Source organism: Phlebotomus argentipes, unplaced genomic scaffold (assembly GCF_947086385.1).
Source record: "Phlebotomus argentipes unplaced genomic scaffold, Phlebotomus argentipes genome assembly contig_15, whole genome shotgun sequence".
Lineage (NCBI taxonomy): Eukaryota > Metazoa > Arthropoda > Insecta > Diptera > Psychodidae > Phlebotomus > Phlebotomus argentipes.
In genome coordinates this window covers 14,973,157-14,994,450 of record NW_026776181.1, presented here as the reverse complement: position 1 = coordinate 14,994,450, position 21,294 = coordinate 14,973,157, and the positions used below count along the sequence as shown (strand labels likewise).

Here is a 21,294-nt window from a genome sequence, read left to right as displayed (position 1 = left end):
TTTCAGCAATATTAGTGAATCCCAGTCACAAGACATCTTCATCCGCGGCTATCGCTGACATTGGGTGTGTTTCCGATGGGATTCGCGAAGGATTTTGCTGGCCAGAATGTCTAGGACAGTGTTTATCTACAGAAAAAACATAATTATTGCATATTTTCTTGGTTTTCACGTGACTTTTCCAGCCCTTCTTGTGTACAAAACTCGCAGAAGATAAATTCCCAACATTAGTAAGTGTTATGAATCGTAATCTTGCAACGACGCCTAGAATTCACAATTCAACATGTCAATTTTCCATAGATTTCCGTCTTTTGTATTTAATGAGGAAATAGTAAGAAATTCTCTTACATATTTGGTTCTAGATTTTTCTAAAATCCTCTAGAACTGTTAATGAATATAATATTTGTTATATCGTTTAATTTTTACACTGGAAAAGTATGAAAAATTGATTTTTTTAGAGATTATTTCGATAAAATATACTCGAAAACTATTAAAAATTACAAATTTTAAGTTTTCCTATTAACTTTGCCAAATTTTAGTCAAAAATTCCAATAAATACCAACAAAATCAACTGAAATACTCTGAAAATAATTATTAATGAGCAAAATTTGCTCTTAAATGGACGATTCGAAGGTGTTTTTCTGAGTTTTTCGGTAAAATTATGCAAATTTAAAGCCTAGAAAGTAATAAATTCGTCTAAAATACTCACATTCTTCACAACTCTGTGCTGCGTCACTATTTCTAGACCAGTTCTGTCCACTTATTTTGCAAATTTGTGCCTTTTTTGCCGGGCTTCTGAAGGTGCAGGAAAAAATCGTGCCGCCGAGAGTGGATTTATGCGAAAATGGTAAATTATAGCGTGGGCCAAGAGGGAGTTTTTAGGGGGATAATTGTTGAATGATAGGCTTTATGCTCCACGCAAGCACATAATCCTTCCGCTGGCGCAAAACTACACCATCGCGCTTAATTCTGCCAGCCACAATATTTTGGCTTTTTGCATTTTCCCCCCCAACGCCGAGACGCACGAAAAAGCCTCGGCGTTTATTGCTACATCAAAAAATAGTTTATAAATTTTAATACAGGAGAATTATTTCATTGTGATTTTTCAACGTCATCCATGGATTAAATTTGAATATTTCATTCGTGAGTCGGTTGTGTAATTTTTTATGATATCGATGGCGGAAATTTATCAATAAAGGAACTAAAACGCAAAAATATTCATGAAGTGCGGGAATTTCAACCATTATTAGCTAGAATTTGACTGTTTGAATAAAATAATTCATGCCATTTTACTCTTTCTCTCTCTAAACTTCGGTTTCCTTTTTGCTCAATCCTTGGAGTGCAGAATTTTTTGCACCTTTTTTTCTTCTTCTTCAGCCTCCTGAGCAACAATACAATTCCGAGTCAACTTCCGCTTCATTCAATGCAGATTCTCGTGTCTATTTTGTGCTATATTTTTACGTGCTTCATCTGTTGTGTGCGGCTTTTTTCTCTCTTTCTCCGTCGCCCTTCGGCTGAATTGGAGAAAATCGTAAAATTTGTTGTTTATTTGTCCCTCTAAAATCCTCAAAATTATGTAGCAAACGCTAGCTTTCCTCAATGGCCAATTCATTTGCTCAACACAATGCCGAAGGTCTTTTGTCGGAAGCACCACAATTTGTGACTTCGAAGGGCTGCGAAAGGAGCACGTTATCTCGATCATAATTTTTGAGGGAAATGTTGGCGTTTCACTGCTTCGCCGCTGCTGAATTAGTGAAGAAAGCAAATTTATGGCACGATTAAACTGTTCGGACCTCAAGATTTAAGGCACTTCCGGCAGAAGTGTTCGTTTTGAAGAATTATTTATCATTTGATCACTTTGTGACGAACATATTTTATGCATTCACTAGATTTTTGATTAGTTTCTAAAGACAGTTTTTATTTCCTTAATTGACTCCTGGAAATTAAAGCCAAAGAATTGAAATGAAAATAAAATGTTAAAAATCTTTTAATTGCTAACAGAAAATTTAACCCATTTTGTCATCAATCACTGTAAATTGAGGAAAATGATCACACAAACAGACATTTATTCGTAGAAATGTTCAAAAACTCATTTAAAAACAGATTTAAACATCGCTTTTTCATGGAATTCTTTGAAAATAAAATCAACTGCATTACCGACATTGCAGCGCTCTCGTGAAACGAGAAACACAGCAGAAACATGTTTCAAACATTCAATTCTCAACATTCTCAACACTTTCTCTTCGCGGCTTCAGAGATTCGCCTCCTTGGGGGCTTTTGGGCGCTGCGGGTGCTTGTTCCGGATGTGCACCTTGAGGGAGGCGAAGAGCGGGAAGGCCTTGTCGCACTGGTCGCACTTGTGCGGCTTCAGGCCCGTGTGCATGACTTTGTGCGCCTCCAGGACGGATTTGCAGGCGTAGGATTTGCCGCACTCGTCGCAGATGTGCTCCACCTTGAGCTTGAGGCGCGGCCAGGAGTCGCCGCTCAGCTTGTGGCGCTGGATGTGCTTCTGCAGCGAGGGGATCATCTGGAAGGCCTTGTCGCACACTGGACAGCTGAGATTGTGGCCGTGATTGCGCAGCGCCGTGGTGGTGCGGAAGGCCAGCTGGCACTTGTCGCAGCGATACGGCGTCTCGCCGGTGTGGCAGTTGAGGTGCATCTGCAGGATCTGCTTCCGCCGGAAGCCGCGCTGGCAGATGTGGCACTGGAAGGGGCGCTCGTTCGTGTGGCGCATCATGTGGCTCTGCAGCGAGTGCTTCTGCGTGAATCTCATGCTGCAGATGTCGCAGGAGAACCTCTTCACGCCGCCGTGCGTGTTCTCCGTGTGCAGCTTCAGCGCCTGCGGACAGGAGAACTTCTTCCGGCACTGAGAGCACTGAAGTCGGTTGCTGTCGTACTTCCTCTTGGGCGACTTTTCTTCCTCAGTTGTTTCCACCTCAACTTCCCCCACTTCCTCTGCCTCTGGATCCGCAGGATACTCCTCGGCGACTTCCTCTTCAGGCGCATCAGCTGCTGCCGTCACTTCGGTTGGTTTCTCCTGACTCAGAGTGTGCAGAAGCTTCTTCAGAACTGTGTTTGTCTCCTTGCACATCCTCTTGAAGTTGTAAGCCACCTGGAGATGGGAGTAACACAGCTTGCATAGGAAAGTGGACAGTCCGTCGCCCTTCTCAATCTGCAACAAGACCAAGGGAGACTCCTGTGAGGCCCGGAAATCCCAGAAACAGACGAAAGTCAGGAATCACCTTCAATTGCGTGCAATACCGGAATTTCTCGGACAACTCGTCGCTCCCGAACAGGAAATGACTCTTCTCCGGCTTGAGACAGCCTCGACAGGCCTCCAGAGGCATGGTAACGAGCGGATCTCCCATTTTCAAGCCCCTTTTCGCACTCTCTCGGTTTGTTTTTGTTATGAATATCATAACCTCAAAAATTTACTCCAGCTACACTGAAAAATCTAAGGCGCAGAACTTCCAGCTGGTTTAGCTAAATACACTTTTGTATCGGGTTTATCTCTTCCTCACAACCCAGTTGGGATCCTCCAGAATCCTTTTAGAAATTTTCAGGAACGCAAAGCGAAAAGTGTTTACGTTTTTTGCAGTGTACTTGCTTGTCAAAAATGTCTGAACGTTCGCCTGAGTCGCAGAAGTAACGTCAATAAGTGCAGAAAAAGGTAAAATTTCTCTATTATTCCCCATCAAATCACCCAAATGCCCATCACAGCTGCCAGAGGAGCCTTTTTGCCTCCCGCGGGGGCACTAATCACTCAGTGTTCCCTGGGAATGTGGTGGAAAACAGCGCGAAAAGGCTCCTCCGTTCTTATGTAATGCGGAATTGTGTTTCCACCGTCATAACAAACAGAATCTTGTCTTTGAAGGATTTTGAGGATGTTCCGAACACCGCTGGCCAGGGCTTTGGCGCTGGGATCGCCCACGAAGGCGGTCGGCGTGGCCGTGAGGAGTTCCGCCACGGTTCCGGCCAAGGCTCCGGAGAAAATTGAGGTGTTTATCGACGATAAGCCTGTCATGGTGGATCCGGGAACGACGATCCTGCAGGCGGCGGCGCTGGTGGGCGTGGAGATCCCGCGCTTCTGCTACCACGAGCGCCTGGCGGTGGCGGGCAACTGCCGGATGTGCCTGGTGGAGGTGGAGAAGATGCCCAAGCCGGCGGCGGCGTGCGCCATGCCGGTGATGAAGGGCTGGCGCATCAAGACGGACTCGGAGATGACGCGCAAGGCGCGCGAGAGCGTGATGGAGTTCCTGCTGATGAACCACCCGCTCGACTGCCCGATCTGCGACCAGGGCGGCGAGTGCGACCTGCAGGACCAGGCCATGGCCTTCGGCTCCGACCGCTCGCGCTTCACGGACATCGACCACACGGGCAAGCGCGCCGTGGAGGACAAGGACATCGGGCCGCTGGTGAAGACCATCATGACGCGCTGCATCCACTGCACGCGCTGCATCCGCTTCGCCAGCGAGGTGGCGGGCGTGGACGACCTGGGCACCACGGGCAGGGGCAACGACATGCAGGTGGGCACGTACGTGGAGAAGCTGTTCATGTCCGAGCTCTCGGGCAACATCATCGACCTCTGCCCCGTGGGCGCGCTCACCAGCAAGCCCTACAGCTTCGTGGCGCGCCCCTGGGAGATCCGCAAGGTGGACAGCGTGGACGTGCTGGACGCCGTGGGCAGCAACATCGTCGTGAGCACGCGCACCGGCGAGGTGATGCGCATCCTGCCGCGCGAGAACGAGGAGATCAACGAGGAGTGGCTGGCGGACAAGTCGCGCTTCTCCTGCGACGGCCTCAAGCGCCAGCGCCTCATCACGCCCATGCTGCGGATGCCCTCGGGCGAGCTGCAGCCCGTCGACTGGGAGTCCGTGCTGATCCAGGTGGCGAAGCGCGTGCGCGACGCGCAGGGAAAGGTCGCCGGCGTGGCAGGAAGTCTGGCGGACTGCGAGGCGATGGTGGCGCTGAAGGATCTTCTGAACAGGAATGGCTCGGAGGTGCTCTGCACCGAGCAGGGCTTCCCCACGGACGGCTCCGGCACGGACTTGCGCTCCAGCTACGTCCTCAACGCCTCCATCGCCGCCGTGGAGGAGGCGGATTTGGTCCTGCTCGTGGGCACGAATCCGCGCTACGAGGCTCCGCTGCTCAACACGCGTCTGCGCAAGGGATTCGTGCACAATGAGCTGAACGTGGCCGTTGTGGGGCCGAAGATTGACCTGTCCTACGATTACGAGCATCTGGGCAGCGATGCCAACACGCTCAGCCAGATTGTCGGCGGAAGTCACGCGTTCTCCGCCAGGCTGAAGGCCGCCAAGAGGCCGCTGATCATCGTGGGCGCGGATCAGCTGACCAGGAAGGACGGCAAGGCGGTGCTGGCCAGTCTGCAGGGCTTCGCCAGCCAGCTGCAGGCCGGCAAGGAGGACTGGAAGGTGTTCAACGTGCTGCAGCGCAACGCATCGCAGGTCGGGGCGCTGGACATTGGCTACACGCCGGGCGTGGAGCGGCTGAAGGAGGCGCAGCCGAAGGTGGTGTTCCTCCTGAACGCCGACGCCGGCGCTGTGACCAGGGAGAGTCTGCCCAAGGACTGCTTCGTGGTCTACCAGGGCCACCATGGCGACGCGGGGGCGCAGATTGCGGACGCCGTGCTGCCGGGCGCGGCGTACACGGAGAAGCAGGCGACTTACGTGAATACAGAGGGCAGAGCCCAGCAAACACTCCTGGCAGTCACGCCGCCCGGGATGGCGCGCGAGGACTGGAAGATCCTGCGCGCACTGTCAGAGATCCTGAGCACGCCGCTTCCGTACGACACGCTGGACGAGATGCGCAACAGAATGGAAGACATAGCGCCCCATTTGGTGCGCCACGGACGCCGCGAGGAGAGCAACTACCTGAAGGAGGCCTCAGAGTTGGCTAAAGTGAGTGTGAGGAGCGCGTGAGTGGCTTCCGGAAGGTGCTGACACTTCTTTCTGTCTTTCAGGATTCAGCGCAGAGAATCGAGGGATCCTTCGATGTGGCCCAGAAGGGCCTGCAGGACTACTTTATGACAGATCCCATCTCCAGGGCGTCACCCACGATGGCCAAGTGCATAGCGGCGGTGAAGAAGGTCGCCTCGTCCTGAACTGTAGTCTTTCCCGGAGTGTAGAAAATTACTTTCAATCTGTATCTGCGATTCTAGTTCTCCATCACAAATAAATGGAGCCTGTTCTAGACTAGATTTAACAGCTTTATTTCGTCCGTGTGAGCCTAAAATACTATTCAATCATGGTTTTATGTACACGAGTCACTTCCACGCCCGTCTAGATGTTGAATCCCTGATCTCTCATGCACTTCTTGTGCGCCTCAATCAAATCCTGGCAGTTCTCCTCGCCCTTCTCCACTATGCACGCGTCGCGGGCCTTTTTCGTCTCCGGACAAGCACAGCACGCCTTGCACTTGGGCTTCTCACCCGCCGGAGTGGCTGGTTTCGCAGATTCATTGCCCATTTCGGTTCCGGGAAGGCTCAAGAAGCCGGGAATTAACCTTGATGAGAAACAAAAGTTGAGGTTAAGTCATGAGATTCCTTGGAAACCCTCCAATTATCACTCACTCTGTAATTTCTCACGTGCACTGGCCAAGATGAGACACCACTTCGCGAGGTGCAGTCAAATTTTCATACAGAAAATGAGTGTGAAAATTCACGGAAAAATTTTGCAATCAAACTGTTTGCAAGTGCTCGCCGCCAAAAGCGCTGCACGCCGCGGCAAGAGCCCCTGGCGGCCAGACTGCAAAGGAGTCAGTAGTGAAATTACTTGCGTGATGTTGTGTAGAAATCTGCGAAAAAGGCACATTTCAGACTGAATTAGTGATCAGTGAGGGGCCATTTGGCCTGCATTGTGTGCTGAGGACACTCGGGGGCTGCGTGAGTGGTGAAAAGCCCGGCAAAGCAGTGAAATGGCGTCGTTTATTGAGTCCGAAGCGGAGGAGAGTGATGTAAGTACAAAAGTGATGTTTTCCCCCCATTTAGAGTCGCATTTCCGGGTATTCTTGGCATATTTCTGTGCAATGGGGCCCCCGGGTGCCGCGGAGAGGGTTGATGTGGTGTTTGGCGTGGGCGCTGGGCAGTTGGGGGAGTTTTTTTGTTGATGCGTAGACAGTGGAAGAGAAAACAAACGCCATGTTGAGGCCGCGTGACGTCGACGGAATTTGCAGAGTCGCGAGAAAAATTGGCGAGTTTTTTCCAGTTCTCGGCATGTCGTGGAAGCGTGCCGTGGATGCGATAGGAACTGATTGTGTGTTTGCCATTGCAGCAGGAGGAGGAGTTGGAGCCGCACGAGCGCTCGAAGCTGAAGCGTCTCAAGGCTGTGTCGGAGAGCGAAGAGGAGGACGAAGGTGAGTGTGTGTTCCGGAAGTGACTCACGCGCGGTGCGCTGAAGACTTCTGTCTCTTTCCGACAGATGACAACAACCAGGCCGTGGACGATCTCATTGACGATCGCGAGATCGAGGAGGGCAGTGATTCCGACGCCTCGGAAGGCAGACACAAGCGCAAGAAGAGCTACGATGAGGACGATCTGGATGATCGGCTGGAGGATGAGGATTATGACTTGATTGAGGAGAATCTGGGTGTGAAGGTGGAGCGTCGGAAGCGCTTCAAGCGTCTGCGGCGCATCCAGGACGAGGAGAGCGACGGCGAGGACAAGGAGGACGACGCGAGGCAGCGCCAGAGAATCGCTGAGCGCATCTTCGATTCGGATGAAGTAAGTTGTGTGCCGATAGATGAGAGATGAGATGAGCTGTAATCACTTAATTGGACGTGTTTTTGGTGACTTTTTCACGGGTGTTTTTGAAAAAAATTAAGGAAATTGAGCCTGAACAGCAGGTATCGGTTAGTGTTCCTCCTGACGCTGGAGTTCAGGGAGTTGCGTGGGGATTTGGGAGTGAGAATGTGGGTTCATGGGTGTCATTGCTTGCTTTTTAGGACGAAGGCGCGCCGGAGAGAAGTCATCCGACCGCCGAGGCGGATCACTTTGATGAGGAAGAGGAGGAAGAAGAGTCAGACGCTGATGACTTTATCGTGGACGATGACGGAGTGCCGATCAGGAAGAAGCCCCGAAAGCCCATCTTCAGAGATGCGTAAGTCAATCTCTCTCTCAAAGGCTAGAGAATCCCCTTCACAATCTCTCTCTGTCTCTGCAGAATCCTCCAGGAGGGTCAGGATATCTTCGGCGTGGACTTTGACTATGATGAGTTTGAGAAGTTCGACGATGATGAGTACGAGGATGAGTACGAGATGGACGGCGAGGCGGACAGTGAGAAGCGACCGAAGAAGCAGGCTCGCAAGAAGACAATGCGCAAGTCGATCTTTGAGATTTACGAGCCCAGCGAGCTCCAGCGCGGTCACTTCACGGATCTGGACATTGAGATACGCAAGACGGACATTCCCGAGCGCATGCAGCTGCGCGAAGTGTCGATCACGACGGTGGATGCGGAGAAGTCGAGTGAGCTGGAGCAGGAGGCGGAGTGGATCTACAAGCAGGCGTTCTGCAAGGAGCCAGTGTCCAAGCAGGACGTCTTCACCACCGATGGACGCGACAGAGTGCGCAAGCCGCCGAGTGCGATTGCCAAGATCAAGCAAGCGCTGGACTTTATGCGCAATCAGCAGCTGGAAGTGCCGTTCATTGCGTTCTACCGGAAGGAATATGTGAAGCCGGAGCTGAACATCAATGATCTGTGGAAGGTGTACAAGTACGATGCCAAGTGGTGTCAGTTGGTGTCGCGCAAGAAGGCGCTGAAGGCGTTGTTTGAGAAGATGCGCGAATATCAGCAGGACAAGATCATGGAGAATCCCGATGAGCCCATTCCCGATGACTGTCGCTTGATGCGCGATGATGATTTGTTTCGCTTGGAGATGGTGCAGACGCCGGAGGAGCTGAAGGATGTGCAGATGCACTTCTATCTCTACTATTCGCATGAGATTCCCAAGATGCAGGAAGCGTGGCGCGTGAAGGATCGCGAGAGGCGGAAGCAGCAGCGTTTGCAGGCGAAGAGGCGCGAGAAGGAGGCGCTGGAGAATGGCGAGGACATCTCTGAGATGGCTGATGAGGATGAGGAGGAGATGGAGCAGCCGGAGGAGTCGCTGAAGCAGGCGGGAGACGCTGGACCGTACACAATGTGTCGCAAGGCGGGAGTTTGTGGCATGGCGAAGAAATTCGGTCTCACGCCTGAGCAATTTGCTGAGAATCTGCGCGACAGCTATCAGCGTCACGAGGTGGAGCAGGAGGCGACGGAGCCGACTGAGCTGGCCAAGCAGTACGTCAGTCCGAAGTTCCAGACGCCCGAGGAGGTGCTGTATGCCGTGAAGTATGTCGTGGCCAGGCAGCTGTCCAAGGAGCCTCTGCTGAAGAAGAGTGTGCGTGAGATTTACTTCGAGCGCGCCCGGATTTCCGTGGAGCCCACGAAGAAGGGTGTGAAGGAGATCGATGAGAATCATCCGTGCTATGGACTGAAGTTCCTGAAGAACAAACCCGTTCGTGACATTGTGGGCGAACAGTTTCTGCGATTGGCCATGGCGGAGGAGGACAAACTGTTGACAATTCAGTTCAGTGAGAAGCTGGAGGGAAATACTTCTGTGCCGTATTTGGATGAGATCAAGGCCCTGTATCAGAAGGATGAGTTTGCGAAGAATGTCCAGGAGTGGAATGCCATTCGGGCTGAATGTGTCGAAGTGGCGCTCAATAAGATGGTGTTGCCGGATTTGCGGAAGGAGTTGAAATCGATGCTTCTGGCGGAGGCGAAGGATTGTGTGTTGAAGGCGGCGTGCAGGAAACTCTGCAATTGGATCAAAGTGGCGCCTTACACAGCCTCATTTCCCGAGGAGGACGATTATGAGTGGGAAACGGCGAAGGGACTGAGAATCATGGGCTTGGCTTATGTTCCGGATTACACACAAGTCAGTGTACAATTTGTGCTGTTGATGTTTTAATTCTTTGCTTATCTGCATGTTTGTTTTCTCTTCTGCAGTCTGCATTTTGTGCTCTTATCAATCCCGATGGCGAAGTGACTGATTATCTGCGCTGCCCGAATCTGCTGAAGCGGAAGAACGCGTCGTGGGAGGACGAAAGAGTGCTGAAAGAGGCGGATTTGACTTCCATCAAGAACTTCATTCGCAACAAGAAACCCCACGTGATTGCAATTGGTGGTGAGTCTTATGATGCCAAGAGGATTCGTGATGACTTGTGGGAGTGCATTAAGGAGTTGCGCGAAGAGGAGCAATTTCCCTCGATTGCTGTGGAGATTGTGGACAATGAATTGGCGAAGATTTATGCGAATTCACACAAAGGAAGTGCTGAATTTCGTGAATATCCAATTCTATTGCGTCAAGCTGTGTCGTTGGCGAGAAAATTGCGTGATCCACTTGTGGAATATTCACAACTCTGCACTGCTGACGATGAGATTCTCTGTCTGCGCTATCACACACTGCAGGATCAGCTGCTGAAGGAGGATTTGCTGGAGAATCTGTACTTGGAGTTCATCAATCGCACCAATGAAGTCGGTGTGGATATCAATTTGGCCGTGCAGAATCCACTGTATGTGAATCTGGTGCAGTTTGTGTGCGGATTGGGACCGCGAAAGGGTCAGGCGTTGATTAAGATTCTGAAGCAGACGAATCAGCGATTGGAGAATCGCACGCAATTGGTCACGGCGTGTCACATGGGCCCGAAAGTGTTCATCAACTGCAGTGGCTTCATAAAGATCGACACGAATTCCCTCGGCGACAGTACAGAGGCGTATGTGGAGGTTCTCGATGGATCTCGTGTGCATCCGGAGACGTACGAGTGGGCGCGGAAGATGGCAATTGACGCGCTGGAGTACGATGATGATCAGATGAATCCGGCGGGAGCGCTGGAGGAGATTCTGGAGTCACCGGAGAGGCTGAAGGATCTGGATTTGGATGCTTTTGCTGTGGAATTGGAGCGTCAGGGCTTCGGAAACAGGAGTATCACGCTGTATGACATCAGAGCGGAACTGAATTCACGCTACAAAGATCTCCGGACGCAATATCGATCGTCCAATGCTGAGGAATTGTTCGATATGCTGACCAAAGAGACGCCTGAGACATTCTACGTGGGCAAGATGGTGCTGGCCGTGGTGCAGGGCTTCACGTATCGCAAACCACAAGGCGATCAGCTGGATCAGGCGAATCCTGTGCGCAATGATGAGACTGGATTGTGGCAGTGTCCGTTCTGTCTGCAGAATGAGTTTCCGGAGTTGTCTGAGGTGTGGAATCACTTCGATGCGAAGACTTGTCCTGGTCAGGCGACAGGAGTGAAGTTGAGACTGGATAATGGGCTGCAGGGATTCATTCATGTGAAGAATCTGTCGGACAAGCATGTGAAGAATCCTGAGGAGAGAGTTCAAGTTGGTCAGACAATTCACGTGAGAATTATCAAGATTGACGTTGATCGCTTCTCAGTGGATTGCTCGTCAAAGTCATCGGATTTGCTGGATAAGAATCACGAGTGGAGACCCACGAAGGATGCGTACTATGATCAGGAGAGTGAGGATCAGATCACGCGCAAGGATGATGACACGAAGAAGCAGAAGGCCAGACATCACTACATCACCAGAGTGATCTTCCATCCGGCCTTCCACAACAAATCCTACACGGAGGCGCTGAAGATCATGGAGACGATGGATCAGGGCGAGGTGATCATCAGGCCGTCGAGCAAGGGAGCGGATCATTTGACAGTGACGTGGAAGGTCACGGATGACATCTACCAGCACATCGATGTGCGCGAGGAGGGCAAGGAGAATGCCTTCTGTCTCGGTCGCAGACTCTGCATTGGCAGTGAAGAGTTTGAGGATTTGGATGAAATCATTGCGCGCTATGTCAATCCGATGGCGTCTTATGCGCGCGACTTGCTGAACTACAAATACTACAGAGACACGATTCAGGGACTGAAGGACAAGGCTGAGGAGGCACTGAAGGAGGAGAAGGTGAAGAATGCCACCAAGATTCACTACTTCATGTCCGCCTCGAAGAATTATCCGGGAAAGTTCTTGCTATCGTATTTGCCGGTGAATAAGTGTAAGCATGAGTATGTGACAGTGACGCCGGAGGGCTTTAGATTTCGTCAGCAGATCTTTGATTCGCTCAATGCACTGCTGAAGTGGTTCAAGGAGCACTTTAAGGATCCTCTGCCAGGCAATACGCCACTCACGACGCCCAGAATGTCACTGCGGACGCCGTATGGAACGCCAGGAGGACAAAGTGGATCCAATTGTAAGTTGCAATCACGCCAAGGGGTGCCAAAGAGTCTTGGTTACTTACTTTTCTTCCTTCTCCGCAGCCGTCAACACAGATGCAATCGCCAAGGTGGCGCAGAATCTGCCATCTCACATGCTTCACTCCCTGTCGCAGGTCGCGAACCAGACGCCTCACTATCCTCACACTCCAGGCGCTTACGCACAGAGTTCATATGTCAACACGGTGAGTATTTCTTGCACGCTGTGCCTCTGAAGTATTTCTGACTGATCCAAATTGCCTTGCAGCCGTACACACCGAGTGGCCAGACGCCCTTCATGACGCCGTATCACACGCCGCACTCGTCGCAGACGCCGCGCTACGGCCAAACGACGCCCACGATGAATGGGCCGTTTGCGCATCCTGGCGCCCCGATGAGTGCCTCGCAGCACTACCGCAGCGGCAGCGTGGGCAGCGGCGTGGGCGGCTACCACGCCGGCGGCAGCTCACAGCCGATGGCCAATCCGTCGCCGCACCAGCGCTATCACGGCAGTTCACCGTACGTGCCGAGCCCGCACTCGCGCTATGGCTCGCAGAGTGAGAATCTGGAGTGGCAGCGCGCTGATGACGCGTGGGCGAGATCCAAGGGAACACCCGGCGGCACCACGCCACGCGATCGCGCCGCAGCACGAGGGTGAGTCTCATTTCCGATCCTCTTTTCCACGCTCTTCCAGAGTTTCTGCCGTTTTTGCTCTTGAATGAATCGCTGATTGCTGTTTGTCTTCCAGATCGAGCAGAACGCCGCGATATGATGAGTATCCGCAGCACGGACACGTGCGCAAGACGCCGCAGTACGACAATGGGCGGCCGATGAGTCGCTCTGGACGCTCGGATTATGGCAAGAGTCCCAGATCGTCGCGCAGCTCGCCGAGGACAAACACTTCTCCTCGCTCGATGACGCTGGGCGATTCCACGCCGCTTTGGGATGAGAATTGAGGATAAAGAAGGGGAGAAGAAGGATTTTGCTAAGTGAGAGAAATTCTATATAGTGAGTTTGTGAATTTTATCAATTCATAGGTCTTAAAAACAATCAAGAAATACACAGTTGAATGAAGAGCTCTCAAGTGTTTATGCGAAGCGGCGCAGGAGATGAAGAAGCGCCAGGAGGGCGAAGAGAGAGAGGCCGAAGTGGAACTTCGAGGCTCCGCACGTTTGCTCCTCGCCGTAGGCGCCGATTTGGGCGGCGTAGGACATGGCGAAGGGCAGGACGTTCTGCTCGTACTGGCCGACGAAGAGATGCGCCCAGGGACCGGAAGCGTACACGCCCACGTCGTCGCCGCCGTGGCTCTCCGTGTTCAGCGGCACTGTGGCGAAGTACTTGAATTCCGGGTCGCTGGAGTCGAATCCGGTGATGTCCAGGCGCTGATCGCCGGCCTCGTTGTATGTGTTGTAGTAGCCGCCGCCGTTGGCGTAGCTCATGATGCTGAACGGCATCCGGTCGATGTTGCTGTTCTGCGCAATTCCCAGGACGTCCGCGCCGCGAGACTGAAAAGATCATCGTTAGACAATTGTTGGGATCTTTGCAATTGGAGTTTAGTTTACCGGATAACCAGCGTAGGTCAGAGTGTGACCGTGATCGGCAGAGACGACGATCAGAGTGTCTTCCTCACTCGTCATGTCTCTGGCCAACTGGACAGCCGCGGAGAACTCAATTGTCTCGTCCAGAGCGCGTCTTGTCCACGCTTCATGGTGAGCCACATCGATCTTCCCGCCCTCAACGAACAGGAAGAATCCCGCCTCTTCCTTCTGCAGCATCCTGATGGCACTCTCGACCATGTCACTGAGCGTCGGCTCTTCGGGGTCCTCCAGAGCGTCCAGATGGTACTTCATGTGACCGCCTTCGAAGAGTCCCAGCAAGTAATCCGTGCCGTTGACATCCAGCGCGGCAAGATCACTCTTGCGCCACACATACTTCGCCGTTCCCGCCTTGCTGCGCTCACTCTCCCACTCCTCGATGAGATTTTGCCCATCTTCACGCAGACCCGCATTACCCTCTTCGTCCGTGACGCCGCGATCGATGAACTCCGTTCGTCCGCCGCCCAGGATCACCTTCAGCTTGCTGCCCACTTTGCCGCGCACGAGTTGCTCGGCAATGTCGTGGGTGGTTTCGGGATCGCACTCGTCATCCGCCACTTCGGCGTCGTTCTCCCAATAGCGATCGGCCACGTGAGCGAACAGACCCGCCGGACTGGCGTGCGTGATGCGCGTGGTCGTCACCACGCCGACGCCTTTGCACGAGTCCAGAGACCACTGGCCAATGCCCGTTGTGTGATGACTCTCGTCAGCTTGTCCTGCGCAATCGTAACGCGAAACTCCGGCATCGAGTCCGATGGTTCCGTAATTGGCCTTAACGCCGCTGAAATACGCCGTTGCCGTACAAGCGGAGTCGGAAACCTAGAGAAATAAGGAACGTGATCATGAATCTCTCTGTTGAATACTCTTGAACTTGCCAAGGGGCAGATATTATAGTCGGAAGTGGTTTACGGTTTTGCGGAAGATTTAGGAATTCATCTTTTTCTAATAAATTGAGGCGTTTTCAAACCAATTTCATTACGTTTCTAGGTTTTCTAGGTTATGTGCTTGATTTAAGACAGATTTTGATGCTCAAATAACCCTTAAAATAATCAATTTTGTGTTTAAGCTGAGAATATTTCTCTTCTTCTTGGCACAGTTGAGAATTTGTGCTCGAAAAGCTTCAGCTTGGCTAAATTACGGAAGTAAAAAACAGCTTTAAAATTAAACATAACCTCAAAAATGTCATTTTAGCCTAGATGAAGGCCCTGAAGGCCTCTTTGCTTAGTTATTTCGGTGATTTCCTCGGTTTATACTTTATTATTCAGTAGAAACATTGAGAAATTCGCCATATTTACTCATTTTCAAGTTTGAAAGGCTTTAAGAAGGATATTTAAAGCCGAATTTCTAACCTTACAATTCGGTCAGAATTTTTCTAGGCATTTTCCGAAGATGAAACTAGGAAATCAAGACAGAAATTGCTCATGAACAAATCCTGGATAATTAAGAATCATTTCAAACGATCTAAAATCTAAGTATTTGAAGACTTTAAACTACTTAAAACGGAAAAACCCGGATTAGATTGTGATGAATTAGAAATGAGTGCAAGAAACAGTTGAATGAGTCTAAAAAGCGATGGAAAATGCTTTTAAAGGCGGTCAGAAGTGTCTGGAAGTGTTGGAGACATTTAAGCCACATTATCTTCCCCTTGGAACTTGCGGGCGTCAATTGGTTGCCAACGCATTGCTGTAATTCCTAACGATCTCGAGCGCAACCAATCAAGATCGCCATCAAAGTCGGCTATCTAATCGCACGAGAGATTATTTCCTACCTGTCTGTTGACGCAGTAAGTCTTGGCCATTCCGAAGTAGGGAAACTTCTCAAACGACAGTTTGTTGTTCTCATTGCCGGACTTCATGCGCGCCGCGGCGACAGTTTGGAAAGACATGCCGTCGCCGATGAAGAAGATGATGTTCTTGGCCTTTTTGGTGTTTGGATTCTGGTGAATGTTGACCTTTTCCGCCACTGTTTCCCTGCCATTTCTCATCCAATACTCCGTCTCGAGTTCCTCCGGGAGAATTGCCTTGTTGTTCAGCGGATCCTCAACGGGGAGATCCGGATGGACTCTGGAGTCTTGAAGCAAGGAATGGTTGAGAGGTGGAAAGGCGTGGGGAGAAATTGGCGATCTTACCTTCTTCCTCGTCGACGTCTTCATCCCAATTCTGGGCTTCAGCGCAGAGCGCCAAAGCACCCAAGAGCAGGAGCACAAAGCGATAGTTCTTCATCGTGCGGAAACTCGAGTTCAACTGCGAGTTTCCAAGCCAGGCAATTGCTGAGGAGCAAATAAATTTCTCAAGATCGCCCCGAGATATTGATAAGGGAGTATTTCTGAAAAAGGCGCGCTTATCAGAGGCTATTTATGATTATTTGATCGCCCAATCTTGAGCCTCTGTCGCGATTCCATTGAGCGCGTGTCATTTGTTTCCCGCCAGTCTTAAGACTTTCCACAATCAACAGCTTAATTGAGCTTTTATTAGGCCCTCACAATGTATTATTTTCAAGTGGGATCGTTCGATTTTAGTGGCTCTCTTTGGCATCCACGATCGCGCCTCTCGGGGAAAATGTGAGGAAATCGATAGGCGTGAGCAAAGCATGTTGTGCAGCAAGTAAATCACGTTTCTATGTATGTTTTGCACTCTTTCCTTCGGTTTTTTCCTCCTTAAATCTACACTCCAGACAAATGATCAATAAAACAGCGATACTGGTTTCTCGGGCCACTTTATTGATTCAATAATTCTTTCAGTTTCGCAACCAGCGCGATTACAAAACCCTATCATGCGATGCTGGGGGATTTCTCGAAGGGGTACTTGAGGGTGATTTACAGGCCGACATCGGCCTTAGACAGCCATCCGTCTTCGATGTAATCTGCGGCGAAAGCCACGAGGTGAGGGATGACGTTCTGCTCGTACGTTCCTGTGAACAGGTGCGCCCAAGGCCCAGAAGCGTACACGGGAACGTCCTCGCCGCCGTGCGTCTCCGTGTCCATCGGCGCCAGGCTGGGGAAGCCGAAGTTCCAGGCGCTGGTGTCCATCGTGCTGGGATCCACACGACCGACGCCCTGCACGACGTGATCTCCGTAGTGAGGCCCGTTGCCGTAGCTGATCGTGAAGTAAGGCTTGCCGTCGTTGGCGTTGCCAACATGGCCGAAAATGTCGTGTTTGCGGTTCTGGGAAGAGAAAGAAGCCATTAAGATTTGAGAGGCTTTCAATCTGCGTCAATCTAGATAATCACGCTTCATTTCTTCTGGAAAAAGCACAAGAATAACTTGTAGATTCATCAGAAACATTTTACAGAACATTTAACAGAGTTTAGAGAGCATTTTTGGTGATAATTAAGGCAGTTTAAGGCATTAAACAGTGTGTCTAAGATGATCTTTCTCTTACTGGATATCCTGCGAATGAATTGACATGACTGTGATCTGCCGTGACGACGATCAGAGTGTCTTCCTCGCTGAACATTTTCCTGGCCATTTCGATGGTCTTGTGGAACTCAATCGTCTCATCGAAAGCTGCCCTCGCTCTGTTGCTGTGATGCGCCAAATCAATCCTTCCGCCTTCCACGAACAGGAAGAATCCATTGGGATTCTTGCTCACGATCTCCAGCGCCTTGAGAGTCATCTCGCCAATTGTCGGTTCGGTGTCTGTCCTGTTTCGGGCAATGGCCTCCAAGTGGTAAAGCATGTGCGTGTGCTCGAAGAGGCCCAGAACGTGATCCGTCTCTTCTGGGTCGATGTTGAGCAGTTCTTCGCGGTTCCACACGAACTTCTTGTTCTCCTTGCTGGGATCGGCCAGCCACTCTTCCACCAAGTCCCTGCCGTCCGTGCGACGTCCGCTTCTGCCCTCCTCGTCGGCAACTGTGGTGTTGCGGAAGTGACGACGTCCGCCGCCCATGATGACTTTGAAGTGTCTTCCGACGTCGCCGTGCACCAATTGCTCCGTCAAGTCGTCCATGAGGTCAGGATCGCAGCCTCGGCTGAGGATCTCGGCGTCGTCCTCGAAGCCTCTGCTCGAGGAGTGGCCAAACAGACCGGCAGGCGAGGCGTGCGTGACGCGCGTGTTGGTCACGAATCCCGTGGATTTGCCGTGCATCTGGGCGAGCTTCGCCAGCGACGTTGTGTGCGTCTCGGGATTGATTCCGTTGGTGCAGTGATACCTGGCCACCTGTCCACTCACTCCCACCGTCCCGTAGTTAGCCTTGACGCCGGTCAGGTAGGCTGTGGAGGTGCTGGCGGAATCGGGAACGGGTCTGTTGAGGCAGTAAGTCATTGATGAGCCCGTGTAGGGAAACTTCTCGAAGGAGAGCTTCTGCTCCTCACCGCCGAGAAGCATCCTGGACGCCGTGATGGTGGAGATGCCCATTCCGTCGCCCAGGAAGAAGATCACGTTCTTCGCCTTGTTCACATTCGGTGTCCTCTTGATTTGATCGGACACGAAAGCCTTGGCGATTTCCTTCCAGTGATCTTGAGTTTGTTCTGCACCATCAGCGGTGGATTTGATGCCATCTTCCGGCATTCTGGGATGCTGTCTTCTGTCGTCACATCCTGGACTCGATGGGCTCCTTGAGCACTCCTTTCGCTGTGCCACAGAAGCCGCATTGGCAGCCAAGACGAGACAGAAAACCACAAGAAATCGCGCAAACATTTCTGCAAAAGTCTCACAAGATATCACACTCTCTCCGCTGCTTCTGGAAGAATGATTTCTTCCTCAGGCTGAGGCAAGTCTTCAGCCACACATTTTCAGTAGTCAATTTCAGATTAATTCACCTTTTGATAAGGTACAGAAATTTCTTGTGTTGCCGCGTCGGATTCGCTATCAAAACAGCGCATAAATCGTCAAAGATCCAACATTTCAAGATTCCAGAAAAAAAAATGTGCTATCATTTGTGGTAGCGAAAAGAAATGGGATTTCGACACGGATAACATTGATTACGGATGGAATGTTTGTAAACAGTGGCGTTGAGGGGCATTGAGTGTACTTCCAAAGACATTTATTGGCAATTTGCGGCAATCAGGAGATTAGATATCATAAATGCTTGAAATTTATCAATAAAATTCACTTATCTGAACTTTGTATTGCTTCTCGCATTCAGGAGAATTAACACATATCAGAGAGATGATTAATTTCCCGTGGAAACTGTGTGTATTGTGTTGATGTAATTATCAGTTGATAAGGATTCTCGAGTGTGATCTCAGGCGGAGTAATTGTATTACAATAAACCAGAAGTGCAATTAAAAGCATGCCCGAGGCATTTATTGGCCTATTTATCTGCCATTCAGTAGACTCGACAGACACGTGAAAGAAGAGTCAGTTGAGTCATTGAATCCAGTGAAATTTGAGTGTCTTTGTAGGTAATTTGTTGCGTCTTCCAATCATATGATATTAATGGGCGTTTTCGATGGTCACACTTGAGATTATGCCTGGACGCTTATCACCATCCGTCGCCCCGCATGTCGGCAGCATAGGCTATCATGTGCGGAATTACGTGCTGCTCGTACGTGCCCGTGAACAGGTGCGCCCAAGGTCCTGACGCGTACACGGGAACGTCCTCGCCGCCGTGCGTCTCGGAGTCCCGCGGCGCCATGACGGGGAACTCGAAGTTCCAGGCGCTCGTGTCCAGCGTCCTGGGATCCACACGACCCACGCCCTCCTTCACGTGCACAGGATACGCGGGTCCGTTGGCGTAGCCCATCGTGAAGTAGGGCTTGTTGTCGTTCGCATTTCCCACATAGCCGAAAATGTCGTGCTTTCGATTCTGCAAGAAAATCACTTCAATCACAATCTCAGCAAAAACGCTAAATGTTGTGTTCTTACTGGATATCCGGACATGGAAATGGCGTGACTGTGATCTGCCGTGACGACGATCAGAGTGTCTTCCTCGCTGAACATTCCTCTCGCCAGTTCAATAGCCTTGTGAAACTCCACAGTTTCATCCAGAGAAGCTCTCAAGTAGTTGTCATGATGAGCCAAATCGATCTTTCCACCCTCGACGAAGAGGAAGAATCCGTTGGGATTCTTGCTCACAATCTCCAGAGCTTTCTGCATCATTTCACTCAGTGTTGGTTCATTTTCCGTCCTGCCCAGCGCCTGACTCTCCACATTGTAGAGCAAGTGAGTGGACTCAAACAGCCCCAGAACGTGATCAGTTTCCGCAGTATTGAGCGATTGCAGCTGTTGTCTGTTCCAAATGTACTGCTTATTGTCCTTTGAGGGATCATTGAGCCACTCCTGAATGAGATCCACTCCATCTCGTCGTCTTCCACGCGATCCTTCCTCATCCACAGTTGTGTTCGTGATGAAGTGTCTTCTGCCTCCGCCCAGGATCACGTTGAACTTCTTGCCCACTTCGCCGTGCACCAATTGCTTGGCGATGTCGTCGATTTCCTTGGAACTGCATCCGTCAGCCTCGATCTCATTGTCATCCTCCCAGTCCCGGTCGGCGATGTGCGCGTACAGACCGGAAGGCGAGGCATGTGTGACACGCGTGGTTGTCACCAAGCCAGTGGATTTCCCCACACTTTGCGCCAATTCCGCCAGAGACGTTGTGAATGTCGATTGATCCTGTCCGGCGAGGCAATCGTATCGCGGTACTTTCGCATTGACTCCAGTAGTTCCGTAGTTCGCCTTAACTCCGGTCAAATAAGCCGTGGCCGTGCACGCAGAATCCGCCACTTGCTTGTCCACGCAGTAAGTCATGGAAGATCCTGTGTGGGCGAATTTCTCGAAGGAGAACTTCTTCTCTTCCCCACCCAGAAGCATCCTGGCCGCCGTGATTGTCGTGATGCCCAAGCCATCGCCTAGGAAGAAGATCACATTCTTCGCCTTCTTCGTGTTCTGCGTGCGCTTGGTTTGATCAGACACGAAAGACTTGGCCATGTCTATCCAATAATCTTGACTTTGTTCAGCACTTGTGGCTTCAGCAGCCTGTTTAACCCCGTCATCACTGAATCTTGGATGCTGTCTTCTGTCGTCACATCCCGAACGGAGAGAATTATCTTCACAACTTCGCTTCTTAGGAACAGATGCAGAATTGGCCAGGAAAACCACCATTAACACCACGAATAGTTCTCTAAGGACTCTCATCTTTGAAACAACGTCAGATCAGCTCCACAAATAACTCTCAACTGTCTTGATCGACTTCTTAATCGCTTGGATTGCTGTGAAGAATTCGATAGATAATCACAAAAAGACACTCGAAGATAACATTCTCTCGTCAATCACAAAGTCGTGCCATTTTATCAAATGTAATTAGTTGGGCAAAAGTCAGCTATCTCTAAGAGGATAATTCTTTTACACTTGCGTTTCCCAGTATCATAAATATTACTCAAAGAAACGTGTGGCTGTGATAGACAAACACAAGTCCCAAGGTCGATGAGAGTCAATTTCATTGACAAGAACGGAGAAATGATAAAATTCTCTAAGATTTTATCTGCGTTGAAGAATT

At 50.8% G+C, this 21,294-nt stretch overlaps 7 protein-coding genes across 8 annotated transcripts; 2 read left to right on the top strand and 5 right to left on the bottom strand.

The window, feature by feature from the left end:
* Positions 1-2,068: 2,068 nt before the first annotated feature.
* LOC132262174 (oocyte zinc finger protein XlCOF26-like) lies at positions 2,069-3,385 on the bottom strand. Its single transcript, XM_059761335.1, has 2 exons — positions 3,240-3,385; positions 2,069-3,169 (listed from the first exon to the last, which is right to left on the bottom strand). The coding sequence occupies exons 1-2, from the start codon at positions 3,363-3,365 to the stop codon at positions 2,249-2,251; spliced, it is 1,047 nt and encodes a 348-aa protein (XP_059617318.1). The 5' UTR covers positions 3,366-3,385; the 3' UTR covers positions 2,069-2,248.
* A 143-nt stretch (positions 3,386-3,528) lies between these two features.
* On the top strand, positions 3,529-6,229 carry LOC132263085 (NADH-ubiquinone oxidoreductase 75 kDa subunit, mitochondrial). 2 transcript variants are annotated; one of them, XM_059762658.1, is made up of 3 exons: positions 3,529-3,667; positions 3,872-5,915; positions 5,978-6,229. In XM_059762658.1, the coding sequence occupies exons 2-3, from the start codon at positions 3,882-3,884 to the stop codon at positions 6,116-6,118; spliced, it is 2,175 nt and encodes a 724-aa protein (XP_059618641.1). In that variant the 5' UTR covers positions 3,529-3,667; positions 3,872-3,881; the 3' UTR covers positions 6,119-6,229. The 2 variants fall into 2 exon arrangements, with proteins under 2 accessions (XP_059618641.1, XP_059618642.1); XM_059762659.1 differs by lacking the exon at positions 3,529-3,667 and having other exon boundaries at positions 3,856-5,915.
* Positions 6,211-6,699, bottom strand: LOC132263088 (cytochrome c oxidase copper chaperone). The gene is made up of 2 exons (XM_059762663.1): positions 6,587-6,699; positions 6,211-6,519 (listed from the first exon to the last, which is right to left on the bottom strand). Exon 2 carries the CDS (start codon positions 6,480-6,482, stop codon positions 6,297-6,299), a length of 186 nt encoding a protein of 61 aa, XP_059618646.1. The 5' UTR covers positions 6,483-6,519; positions 6,587-6,699; the 3' UTR covers positions 6,211-6,296.
* Positions 6,700-6,755: 56 nt separating this feature from the next.
* On the top strand, positions 6,756-13,336 carry LOC132263084 (transcription elongation factor SPT6). The gene is made up of 9 exons (XM_059762657.1): positions 6,756-6,969; positions 7,287-7,368; positions 7,434-7,735; positions 7,957-8,111; positions 8,175-9,927; positions 9,999-12,261; positions 12,329-12,468; positions 12,531-12,916; positions 13,011-13,336. Exons 1-9 carry the CDS (start codon positions 6,931-6,933, stop codon positions 13,216-13,218), a joined length of 5,328 nt encoding a protein of 1,775 aa, XP_059618640.1. The 5' UTR covers positions 6,756-6,930; the 3' UTR covers positions 13,219-13,336.
* On the bottom strand, positions 13,282-16,080 carry LOC132263086 (membrane-bound alkaline phosphatase-like). Its single transcript, XM_059762661.1, has 4 exons — positions 15,986-16,080; positions 15,626-15,927; positions 13,825-14,676; positions 13,282-13,767 (listed from the first exon to the last, which is right to left on the bottom strand). Exons 1-4 carry the CDS (start codon positions 16,077-16,079, stop codon positions 13,351-13,353), a joined length of 1,665 nt encoding a protein of 554 aa, XP_059618644.1. The 5' UTR covers position 16,080; the 3' UTR covers positions 13,282-13,350.
* Positions 16,081-16,570: 490 nt separating this feature from the next.
* On the bottom strand, positions 16,571-18,494 carry LOC132262494 (alkaline phosphatase-like). The gene is made up of 2 exons (XM_059761775.1): positions 17,233-18,494; positions 16,571-17,063 (listed from the first exon to the last, which is right to left on the bottom strand). Exons 1-2 carry the CDS (start codon positions 18,492-18,494, stop codon positions 16,673-16,675), a joined length of 1,653 nt encoding a protein of 550 aa, XP_059617758.1. The 3' UTR covers positions 16,571-16,672.
* Positions 18,495-18,743: 249 nt separating this feature from the next.
* Positions 18,744-20,959, bottom strand: LOC132263087 (membrane-bound alkaline phosphatase-like). The gene is made up of 2 exons (XM_059762662.1): positions 19,665-20,959; positions 18,744-19,605 (listed from the first exon to the last, which is right to left on the bottom strand). Exons 1-2 carry the CDS (start codon positions 20,931-20,933, stop codon positions 19,282-19,284), a joined length of 1,593 nt encoding a protein of 530 aa, XP_059618645.1. The 5' UTR covers positions 20,934-20,959; the 3' UTR covers positions 18,744-19,281.
* Between the last annotated feature and the right edge of the window lie 335 nt (positions 20,960-21,294).

Excerpts from the sequence above, each read along its gene's own strand:
- LOC132262174 (XM_059761335.1), bottom strand. The coding sequence starts at position 3,365 with ATGGGAGATCCGCTCGTTACCATGCCTCTGGAGGCCTGTCGAGGCTGT. Across the intron at positions 3,170-3,239 it reads GGTATTGCACGCAATTGAAG|ATTGAGAAGGGCGACGGACT; the intron begins GTGATTCCTGAC and ends GTCTTGTTGCAG.
- LOC132263085 (XM_059762658.1), top strand. The coding sequence starts at position 3,882 with ATGTTCCGAACACCGCTGGCCAGGGCTTTGGCGCTGGGATCGCCCACG. Across the intron at positions 5,916-5,977 it reads AGGCCTCAGAGTTGGCTAAA|GATTCAGCGCAGAGAATCGA; the intron begins GTGAGTGTGAGG and ends TCTGTCTTTCAG.
- LOC132263088 (XM_059762663.1), bottom strand. The coding sequence starts at position 6,482 with ATGGGCAATGAATCTGCGAAACCAGCCACTCCGGCGGGTGAGAAGCCC.
- LOC132263084 (XM_059762657.1), top strand. The coding sequence starts at position 6,931 with ATGGCGTCGTTTATTGAGTCCGAAGCGGAGGAGAGTGAT. Across the intron at positions 7,369-7,433 it reads GAGCGAAGAGGAGGACGAAG|ATGACAACAACCAGGCCGTG; the intron begins GTGAGTGTGTGT and ends TCTTTCCGACAG. Across the intron at positions 12,262-12,328 it reads AGGACAAAGTGGATCCAATT|CCGTCAACACAGATGCAATC; the intron begins GTAAGTTGCAAT and ends CCTTCTCCGCAG.
- LOC132263086 (XM_059762661.1), bottom strand. The coding sequence starts at position 16,079 with ATGAAGAACTATCGCTTTGTGCTCCTGCTCTTGGGTGCTTTGGCGCTC. Across the intron at positions 14,677-15,625 it reads CTTACTGCGTCAACAGACAG|GTTTCCGACTCCGCTTGTAC; the intron begins GTAGGAAATAAT and ends TTATTTCTCTAG. Across the intron at positions 13,768-13,824 it reads TGACCTACGCTGGTTATCCG|TCTCGCGGCGCGGACGTCCT; the intron begins GTAAACTAAACT and ends TGATCTTTTCAG.
- LOC132262494 (XM_059761775.1), bottom strand. The coding sequence starts at position 18,494 with ATGTTTGCGCGATTTCTTGTGGTTTTCTGTCTCGTCTTGGCTGCCAAT. Across the intron at positions 17,064-17,232 it reads TTCGCAGGATATCCAGTAAG|ATTGAAAGCCTCTCAAATCT; the intron begins AGAAAGATCATC and ends AGATTGACGCAG.
- LOC132263087 (XM_059762662.1), bottom strand. The coding sequence starts at position 20,933 with ATGAGAGTCCTTAGAGAACTATTCGTGGTGTTAATGGTGGTTTTCCTG. Across the intron at positions 19,606-19,664 it reads TTTCCATGTCCGGATATCCA|AATCGAAAGCACGACATTTT; the intron begins GTAAGAACACAA and ends ATTTTCTTGCAG.